Genomic DNA, 11,016 nt, shown 5'->3' with positions numbered 1-11,016 from the left:
ATGCTTCTCCTCCCAGCTGCTGCTCTGTGCTGCCTGTGTTCAGGTGAGTGTTTCCAGCCAATCGGGAGCCAGAAAAGTCCACCTTTCACCGACACTGTCGTGCTGACCTTGGTCTCTCTGTCTGTGTCTCTGCAGCGCTGGCAGCCATGGCAGCAGAGCTGATTCAGGATGATTTAACATTGACCAGGAGAGTTGGTGAAAAAGTCTCCTTCAGCTGTGGAGGAACTCAACAGTGTGACACTGATTATGTTGACTGGTTCCAGAAGAAAGACACAGAAACATTCAGTGTGATTCTTGGTATTGACAGGAGTGATGGTCAAGTTTATTCAGGTTACAATCATCCTCAGAAAGATGATTTCTCAGCTGTGAATAAACAGAACGGCTGTGAGTTGCAGATTCAGAAAGCTAAACTCCTTCATTCAGCCTCCTACTACTGCTGCTGCTGGAAGGATGATCTCCACAGTGAGAAATGATCCCTGCAGCCTGAACAAAAACCAACAGATGAGCAGATGTCAAACAGTGTTTGTGACAGGAAGAGACCAGTAATCAATCACAGATCAAGATGGCGCCGCGGACGGCTGCCTCGGTGTGTTGGTGTGTGATGTTTTGTTTTGTTTTGTGTTTTAACCCTATTTTTTGTGACGGTACCCGGAGCTCTTTCACCAGAGAAGAGCTCATGAACATCAGGGGAGCAACACCAGAGGATTTATTTACTAAATTTCTGCTCCCAACTGTGGAAATTTTGGACATCCTGGTCAAAGGTGTGCTCACCCTTGCTCATGCAGTGAAACGCCGGAGGAGAGGAAAACGGGCCGGCGCGCTCGTGCGCCTTCGCCAGCGCGGACTACGTACAGCGTTACCGGGAATATTTCTCTCTAACGTGCGTTCACTGCCCAACAAACTTGAGGAATTGCAACTGCTGTTGGGTAAAAACAGGGACTTTTCTTCATCTGCGGTTTTGTGCTTCATCGAGACGTGGCTCTGTGGATTAATACCGGACTCTGCGCTGCAGCTGGCTGGCTTCCAACTCCACCGCGCGGACAGAGACACGGAACTTTCCGGCAAAACTAAAGGTGGAGGAATCTGTTTCTACATCAACAGTGGTTGGTGCAACGACGTGACAGTGATCCAGCAGCACTGTTCTCCTGACCTGGAATATTTCACCATTAACTGTAAGCCTTTTTATTCACCCCGTGAGTTCGCTTCATTCATTCTGGTCGGCGTTTACATCCCGCCGCAAGCCAACGTGCAGGACGCACAGCGTATGCTCGCGGACCAGATACTGCGTGTGGAGCGGACCAACCCGGACTCCTTAGTTATTGTCCTTGGCGACTTTAACAAAGGTAACCTCACCCACGAACTCCCTAAATACAGACAGTTTATCAAATGCCCGACCAGAGAGGAGAACATTCTGGATCACTGTTACACCACAGTCAGGGATGCTTATCACGCCGTCCCCCGTGCTGCACTGGGCCACTCTGACCACGTCATGGTGCACCTGATTCCTGCGTACAGGCAGAAACTAAAGCTCTGCAAACCTGTAGTGAGGACATCAAGGAAGTGGACCAGTGAGGCTGTGGAGGATCTCCAGGCGTGTTTGGACTCTACTGACTGGGATGTGTTCAGGACTGCTACCAACAGACTGGATGAGTACACGGAGACAGTGACGTCCTACATCAGCTTCTGTGAGGACTGCTGTGTTCCATCACGCACCAGGGTGAGTTACAACAATGACAAACCCTGGTTCACAGCCCAACTCAGGCAGCTAAGGTTGGCAAAGGAAGAGGCCTTCAGGAGTGGGGACAAAGACAGATACAAAGAGTCGAAGTACAAGTTTAGCAAGGCGGTGAAAGAGGCTAAACGGCTGTACTCTGAGAAGCTCCAACACCAATTCTCAGCTAACGACTCTGCGTCTGTCTGGAAAGGGCTCAGGCAGATCACTAACTACAAGCCTAAAGCCCCCCACTCCATCAACGATCGACGCCTAGCCAACGACCTGAACCAGTTCTACTGCCGCTTTGAAAGACAAAGGGACAGTCCAGCAACCATCCCCCACGACACCTCTGAACAGCTCCAGCTCCAGTCACCTCCACCAATGCCCACCTTAAAGGCCCCCCCCTCCCCCTCCCCACCCACCTCAGTGATGACTCTTTCCATCCATGAAAGGGACGTCAACAGACTCTTCAGGAGACAGAACCCCCGGAAAGCAGCTGGGCCGGATTCTGTCTCCCCATCTGCCTTGAAGCACTGCGCTGATCAGCTGTCCCCAGTGTTCACAGACATTTTTAACACCTCATTGGAGACATGTCACGTGCCAGCCTGCTTCAAGTCTTCAACCATCATCCCTGTTCCCAAGAAGCCAAGGACCACAGGACTTAATGACTTCAGACCCGTCACCCTGACCTCTGTGGTCATGAAGTCCTTTGAGCGCCTTGTGCTCTCACACATCAGAGACATCACTGACCCTCTCCTGGACCCCCTGCAGTTTGCCTACAGAGCCAACAGGTCTGTAGACGATGCAGTCAACTTGGCCCTCCACTTCATCCTCCAGCACCTGGACTCCGCAGGAACCTACGCTAGGATCCTGTTTGTGGATTTCAGTTCTGCCTTCAACACCATCATCCCAACTCTGCTTCAGGAGAAGCTCTCCCAGATGAGCATGCCTGACTCCACCTGCAGGTGAATTACAGACTTCCTGTCTGACAGGAAACAGTGCGTGAAGCTGGGGAAACACCTCTCCGACGCCAAGACCATCAGCACCGGATCCCCCCAGGGCTGTGTTCTTTCTCCTCTGCTCTTCTCCCTGTACACGAACAGCTGCACCTCCAGTCACCAGTCTGTCAAGCTCCTGAAGTTTGCGGACGGCACCACCCTCATCGGACTCATCTCTGATGGCGACGAGTCCACCTACAGGTGGGAGGTTGACCATCTGGTGACCTGGTGCAACCAGAACAACCTGGAGCTCAATGCTCTAAAGACAGTGGAGATGGTTGTGGACAAGAGGAAGAACTCAGCCTCACCTGCCCCCATCACCCTCCGTGACTCCACTATTGACACTGTGGAGTCTTTCCGCTTCCTGGGAACTATCATCTCCCAGGACCTCAAGTGGGAGCTGAACATCAGCTCCCTCATCAGGAAAGCACAGCAGAGGATGTACTTCCTACGGCAGCTGAAGAAATTCAGCCTGCCAAAGACAATGATGGTGCACTTCTACACAGCCATCATCGAGTCCATCCTCACCTCCTCCATCACTGTCTGGTACGCTGCTGCCACCGCCAAGGACAAGGGCAGACTGCAGCGTGTCATTCGGTCTGCAGAGAAGGTGATTGGCTGTAATCTACCATCTCTTCAGGACCTGTACGCCTCCAGGACCCTGAGGCGTGCAGAAAAGATAGTGGCTGATCCCTCTCACCCCGGACACAAACTCTTTGAGTCGCTCCCCTCTGGCAGGAGGCTGCGGTCCATCAGGACCAAAACCTCACGCCACAAGAACAGTTTTTTCCCGTCTGCTGTCAGCCTGACCAACAAGGCCCGGAACCCCCCCGACACTCTTCACATTCCACCTCGGACTCATTCTGTCACATTGAGTGATATAAATATAACTCTATGCGTTACATTAACGCTCAACTGGGACTTCTTTCTGAAAAACAGTACTGTGTTTCTAACAATAACAGACTTGTGTTTATATATTTAAATTGTTATTTTCTATGCTCTTATTTTAGTAGATGTGTCATATTTTAGTAGATGTGTCATGCACCAATTTCACCAGAAAAAATTCCTCGTATGTGTAAAAGCATTCTTGGCAATAAAGCTTTTCTGATTCTGATTCTGATTCTGATTCCGGTAAACCACAGCCCAGGTTCACATATTTCAGCTCCATCTCAGCCAGAGGCACAAACACACTGAACTGACAGATTCATTTCATATTAGATTCATTCAGATTTCCATCAGATATTCCAGCAGGATTTCTGTAGTTTGACACAGTGAAGACAAACAGCAGCACAGAAACACCATGAAGGAACCAGACAAGAGGAAACAAGAGAGACATAACACAGACAAAGGCTGAAACAACAAACATCTTTCATTTTTCATTCAGGCATTTTGGACAAAAAAAAACAAGAAAGAGAAGAAGAAGATCTTTGAGGTGAAGATGAAAATCCTCGTCTTCGTCCTGCTGCTGGAATAAAGTCCATTCCTCCTCACAACACTAATGTGCTCTGAATGAAAACACTTCCAGCAGCACTTGTTGTTGAAGACCTTTCAGCAGATTTCACCACATCGTTTCACTTCATGACATCTGAAAAGACAAATCTTGGACACGTCAGCTCAGGACTTTGTCCTTCTAGCAGCAGGTTGTGAGGACGCTGATTTTGTTGGACAGATTTCCATCAGTTTCCTGTGGATGTTTCTGGTTCCCAGAGGAGGAACCCTTTACACATTTATGGTGACCTCCTGATCTTCCCTCTAGCACCACCATGAGGACAAAAGTGTCTCTGCAGCAACACTTCAGCAGCTTGAAAGAGAATATCATGATTTTAAATAAACTGAGTGAAAACTTGAAAGAATTCAGCCCTTTGGAACGTTTAAATCTGCACAAATCAATATTTTAATGTGCTACAAACATGCTGAACTGGACGAGCTGCAGGACAAACTTAACGCTCTTCAGTGGAGTTTGATGTTCAACAAGCAGCTTTCACAGACCTCATTCTGACAGAGACAGTGTTCTGCAGCAGGTTTGTGCTAAGCTAACAGCTAAAAAGCTGAAACCTCCTTCAGAAGCAGAATTTGTGAAGCAGAGCCTCGTTGCTGTTGTGGAGCTGAGACCAGCAGACAAAGTCAAACTGTCCAAAGAGTCAGTTTGTCTGAATAATTCATAGAGATGAAGGAAAAGCTGAGTGAAAACTCAGTGATAGAAAGTGTGTGTGTGATCTGACCTTCATGGTGGACGTTACCAAGAACATCTCAGAGCTGAACCTCGAGCTCCAGCAGCTTCTCAGCTCTCTGCTGAAGCTACAGAGGAAACACTGAGCATGTTCCTGCTCTGAGGAACAGAAGCTGCTGTGACGTCTGAATCTGCTGCTGAGGTGAATCTCCTTCAGGTGTTTGGTGAGAAGTTTCAGGACGTGAAGAGTCGACAAAAGGAACTGAACATGTTTGATGTTTAAGGTGGAACCAGCTGACGTTTCTGACAAGAGACAACATGAAACCACTGAGCTGCAAAGCAACGAGCTGCTGCTGAGAGCAGCTGTATTCAACACTGACTCATCATCATCATCATCATCATCATCATCATCATCAGGACCAATGCAAAGGGGGTCAGGAGGCCTGAGACCACCCTGATGCAGTGAGCCTCCTCCTCCTTCTCAGGTGCTGCCCAATCACCACCAGGACGACACATGAAATGAATCTCATGTGTGCAGAACAAAACAACAACAACAACAACAACAACAACAACAACAACAACAACAACAACAACAACAAAAATTCCAGACGACTGTGTTCCAGACAGACTGTGAACATACATGAAGAATATGAATCAGGGAGGATGTCGAGTAACTTCCAGGTGTCAAACAGACAGAAAGTCAGAATGTCTTTAGTTCTGCAGGTATTTGGTCATGAACCAAAGTATTGGACACATTCAAATGTTGACCTGAAGATGGCGCTAGATGAAGAGTCAGAGGACCACCAGAGTTATTGGAGTTGATCCTGAGGGGAACATGAACGTCTGAACCACATTCAATGGTCGTCCATCCAACAGCTGAGACATTTCAGTCTGAAGATTAAATATCAAACTCTCATGAAGTTCATCCTCTGGGGACCAAGAATGTCTCAACATCATTTCACGTCAATCCGTCCGTCCATCCTGTGGTCCAGGTCCAGTGGACAGACAGACATTAGCGTCCACAGAGCAACACTGCTGCTGTGTGAAAGACAATGAAAGCAGAGACAGTCGTGTTGATGTGAACATTAGAGAAACACATGATGGAGCTGAAATATGACACTGGTTCATCGTTTGGACTCGTTCACCTCAGCTGACACATTCAGCAGCAGACGGGTTTTTGTCTCATTCTGTTTCACTGTGGGGGGAGGTGCAGTCTACTTCATCTGTGGCTCTGGGACTAAACTGTTTGTAACAGGTGAGAATAAACTTTCATTTTCCTTCAGTTGTTCTGTTGAACAAGTTGAAAATGTGTTTTAATGAGTTTGTGCTGCTTCACACTTTCCATGTTGGTTTGTTCATAATTAGCAGAGAATTCTTGCAGCCGTGCAGCTTTTGTCACATCAAAAAGGTTCAAAACTCATGAAAAGATGTTTAAATCTCACTGCACAACTCAAGTTATTCTTTATTTGTGCAGGACATCAAAGTGATTGATCCAGAAAAAGTTTGATATGAGCAATGTTACAAATATGAAGTATTTGATCATGTCAGTAATTCAGCATCATCTCTTGTTTTAATGAAACCAGATAATCTGTGAAAAAGTCAAGTGAACAAATGTCAGTAAATGTATTTTGAAAAGCTGATGACTTTAAATCTGTTCTATTAATAAGTCATTTTTAAAGGGTGACATCGACCTCATGGAAACTGTATTTTATATGATGGTACATATGTCTTTAAGTGGAAGATATATTTATACATGAAGACAAACAGACACTGAATATGATGTTATCATTCATTTATGCAACACAATTACTTTATGCCTGCTAATTTAAATATTTCTATACATGACAGATGATAATTTAATGGATAATGTCACGCATGCAAAAACACTTTTATCTTCATGACATTAAATATAAATATAATTAACAAATAAAGCTTAATTTAATTTTAAAAATGATAAAAAATCATATGCTGATAAAACTTTATAATTAGAACAATACATTGTAATATTATATTATATTATATTGTATTATATTATATTATATTATATTATATATGAAATTCCACTTGACGATCAATAGATTTTGACATATTTTAATCAGAGTTTGTTATATTGAAGACAAATCATCTTAATTCTGTTTAAAAGTTGAAAGTATTGATGTATTTCTTGTTTGTTTTTAATGATTCGATTTAACTTTGTGCTGATAAATATATAATATTCTGAATATGTTGTAATCATCGACATGACAGTTGAGTTTCATGTGAAGATAAATACGGTCTTTGTTCTAAAATGTATTTTCATCCTGATTGAGACAAAATATTTTTCATTCTATCAAACCAAATGTCCTAAATATATAGTTTTATATGGTCATATATTATTAGTAATAGATGTGACGTTATGCTGAATGGACGTGTTATATTGAAATGAAGAATTTCCAAATCCATCGTCGTCTTTGTTCCTCATATAACATCTGCTGACATCAGCTGCTCATTGTGTTTGATCTGAAGCTGAATACAGTACATGTAGTGAACTTTGTGCTGTATTGATGAGCAGTTTAGTGATCAGAGTCCACGTAGTTTCCAGGATCAGACTGAATGCAGTGCAGTGCTGTAAGCTGCTGCTGACTGTGTCAATGTGTGTCTGTGCTGCTTGTTGCTGCCGTCAAACTTCAGATGAGCCCGTAGCGAAGCCCGTGGTGAGCGTGTACCCGGCAGCGTCCGGAGGCCGCCTGGAGGGCCAGAGCTCCCTGCTGTGTGTGGCCTCAGCCATGTTTCCTCCTGTGGTCCGGTTCTCCTGGAAAAGACGAAAGGACAACGGTCCTCTGGAGGAGCTGCGCCCTGCTGAGACGGAGCAGCTGGAGCTCAGAGGGTCGGGACGCATCGCCGCCATCTTGCTGATCCGTCAGAGAACAGAGATCAGCAAATATAGATACAGCTGCTACGTCCAGCACGAGGGGGGCACAGCGGAGGCTCCACTGGAACAAGGTAATGAAGGCTGACTGACTGTGTTCAGCAGTGATGGAGCTTCATGTGGACACGCTGTCACAGAGAGCAGAGGAGCAGAGGACGGACATGTCCACCGCCACTCCAAACATCTCCTCCTTTTCTGTTTCAGAGGTTCCAGCTCCAGCAGCTTCCTGTCCTCCAGAGAGAGAGCCAGCAGACCTGGAAGCTGTGCAGCAAGCTGACTGTAAGATCACCTGCTGCCTCTCTGCATTGAGGACTCTGAGGGTGCTATAAAAACTGTTGGATTACATGTTAAAGCTCCACTATAAATGCTTCTGTATTAAGAATGAATGGAAGGACTCTGTGTGAAGTGAAAGGTGTCTCTGGTAGTTGTGAAGCCACAGAGAATCATCACCAACTCTTCAGCTCTACGGAGCTTTTTAGCATCTTTCAGCTCCCAGCTTTTTGTCTTTGATGAAACAGGAAGTCAAATCCTGTTTGGGGCCCATAAAGAGCTTGTTGAGGCCCCGGCTTGTTGTATTTAAGAAGGTCCTTTGAGCTTTCCTTCAAACTGTACAGGACCCCTGTCTTGATGTAAAGCTGGTTGTCAGTGTGAGAGAAGACTGACCTGTGTGTGTGTGTGTGTGTGTGTGTGTGTGTGTGTGTGTGTGTGTGTGTGTGTGTGTGTGTCTCAGTGTCCTTCCAGTCTCAGTGCAGGGTGAAGCTGCTCCTGCTGCTGTACTCAGTGCTGATCGTCAAGAGTCTGGTGTACTGCTGTGGACTCTCTCTGCTGATGATCCTCAGAAACAAGGGACCGTCCACCAACTGCACACATGCTGACTGACTGATTTCTGCTCACCATCAAATCTCATCCCTTCATCTCATCTGTCATCCTAAAATATAAATACACATACACACATATATATCTGCAGTTACTGAGTGTACATTCTGTGGTAAAGTGTTATTTTGATCCTCTGCTTTGTTTCCTCTTTTCATCGTGGCTTTTCTGATAATAGAAAATGAAGCTGAATCATTGGCTGCCTGCTGGATATTTTATTGTTTGTGCTATTTTGTCTCTTCTTGTTTTTCTTTTGAATACATGATGCCGAGTGTGGCGGGTTTGTCAAATTCTTTCACTCAAACATTCTCAATAAACTGAAAAATCACAGCGTGTTTCATTAACTTCTTTGTTTTCATGGACCTCAGTTTGGCTTCAGATCAAATCAGCAGAAACAGAATCAGCTTCATGGACCATGTATGTTGGCAGCTACAAGTCATTTGACTGTGGTTGGAAGCAGCTCTCCATATATTTTCACACAGCAGAACAAATGTACAGGAAGACATGAACATCAGCAAACAGCTAAACAAGAACAACAAAGCTCTTTAAAGATGAGCTCACATGAACACGGAGCTATTATATTCAAGTCAGTAGGTGTGGGTGTGACACCAGGTTCAGTGCTGACCCCCTTTTCTGACTGTGTCAGTGTGGATGTAAACCTCTACGCCGATGACACTGTTGTTTCCACACATGAACAAACAGCAAAGCGAGCTGCATTGAAGCTACAGCTGCTATAAAATGACGACACGGCAGCTTGATCAGTCGGGCTGAAGAGTGAAGAGATGAATTAGAAACTGTCTTTGAGATGATGTTGTATGAAATGTGTGAACACTCTGGTCCTTTCCCACATGTCCGAATATGTTGTATTCTGTTACATGTTGGGGTCAGGCTGCAGGAACTGTCACTAAACTGTCACCTTTACACAATCAATAAAGCTGTTTGAATGAAAGTGCTTCACTGTCAGAGTCTGAGCCTCTGAGTTTAGGATTTTAGCTGTTTCTCTCATCAGACAGATCAAAGCTGAGACAGTGAGCACTGAGCGCTGAACTCAAACTCAAGTTCCTGGAATGATTCTTTAAGCAGAGTCCATGGTTGTAACTGTCATTGTGTTATTCATGTGAAGACGCACAGCTAACGGTGAGGAGGCTGCAGAGCAGAAAGCCACACAGCTGTGTGCTGCAGGAAAGGAAGTGCTGATTGGCTGCCAGTCCTAATAACCACTGAGAACAGATTCAGATCTGCTGCTGTACACACTCACCAACTCCTCTCCTGCATACATTAAACTCAGACGCTTGAACTCCTGTTTGCATTTTCACTGCAGAAAGAAGTGAGACATGTAGGATTTCACGTCATTATTTGTAGTCAGTTATTGTCGAAGCATCTTGACAACATCCTCAATGTTGAGTCAGTCTTCCTGTTTGTTACAGTGCAGTAAACTGAGAGAGGTCAACCTGACAAACACAGACAGGACACTAAAATCAACTTCACTTGTCAAACTAAATTCATTCAGTCATCCTCAGTGCTCTTCACCTGTAATTAATCATTACTCACACAAGCCTGAAACACAAGCGTGTCAGGTTTTCATCATGTTTAGGGACATTACATAGACTTAGAATCATTTCCTGGAGACTTACCCTCACCATAACATCACCATGACCAGTACTTGCATAACCCTAAAGGTTTTCATGATGGGCATTTTATCCTCACAGTTACGGCGAGTCCCCACAGTGTGACTGTGTAAACAGACTTTTGTCCCCACAATGCAAGCAATACAGAAACACACACACATGGATGCATACACACACACACACACACACACACACACACACACACACACACACACACACAGGCCTACAGCTATGGATATTTTATATTCATTCACATTCATAGTTAGTGAGGGTTTGCTCAGGCTTGCCTAGGATCAGCCCTTAGTTATGCTGCTATAGGATTAGACTGTTGGGGGACGTCCAGAGATACACTGAGCTCCTCTGTTTCTTCTCTCCCTCTCCATCTGTCGGCTTTCATGTCCTACCAAGGCTTTTCACTAACTTAGCTTCTTCCCTAGAGTCTTTGTGTTTTGTCGTCTCGCAGGTTCCCGTGGATCGTGTCTGATCCTGGATTATGGATTATAGCTACAACTCCTTCCATGAACCTGACCTCCACTGCAACTGCTCGTACTTTGAGCCATACTTCCATCATTGGTGTTTCCGTCCTAATACGTACATATATCACATACATACAGTACATATCAGAAAGGTTCTTTCCCAGGTGTTTGACAGCAGAGGACAGAAGGTGTGATGTGGATGAGAACTTGTGGTCAAATCCAGAAGACAGGCTGGACGAGCACTGTTGT

The 11,016-nt window shown here is 45.2% G+C and overlaps 1 protein-coding gene across 1 annotated transcript; it reads left to right on the top strand.

Annotated features, from left to right (window-relative positions):
- On the top strand, positions 1-8,676 carry LOC143329855 (immunoglobulin lambda-1 light chain-like). Its single transcript, XM_076745972.1, has 6 exons — positions 1-43; positions 136-462; positions 6,090-6,137; positions 7,553-7,864; positions 7,995-8,069; positions 8,521-8,676. Exons 1-6 carry the CDS (start codon positions 1-3, stop codon positions 8,667-8,669), a joined length of 954 nt encoding a protein of 317 aa, XP_076602087.1. The 3' UTR covers positions 8,670-8,676.
- The last annotated feature ends 2,340 nt before the right edge of the window (positions 8,677-11,016 follow it).

Source organism: Chaetodon auriga, chromosome 12 (genome assembly GCF_051107435.1).
Source record: "Chaetodon auriga isolate fChaAug3 chromosome 12, fChaAug3.hap1, whole genome shotgun sequence".
Lineage (NCBI taxonomy): Eukaryota > Metazoa > Chordata > Actinopteri > Chaetodontiformes > Chaetodontidae > Chaetodon > Chaetodon auriga.
Note: the sequence above shows the minus strand (reverse complement) of the source record. Positions and strands in the feature narration are given on the sequence as shown.

Bases quoted from the DNA above. Each gene is read 5' to 3' on its own strand.
- LOC143329855 (XM_076745972.1), top strand. From the start codon at position 1: ATGCTTCTCCTCCCAGCTGCTGCTCTGTGCTGCCTGTGTTCAG. The intron at 6,138-7,552 runs GTGAGAATAAAC...GTCAAACTTCAG, and splicing joins GACTAAACTGTTTGTAACAG to ATGAGCCCGTAGCGAAGCCC. The intron at 7,865-7,994 runs GTAATGAAGGCT...TTTCTGTTTCAG, and splicing joins GGAGGCTCCACTGGAACAAG to AGGTTCCAGCTCCAGCAGCT.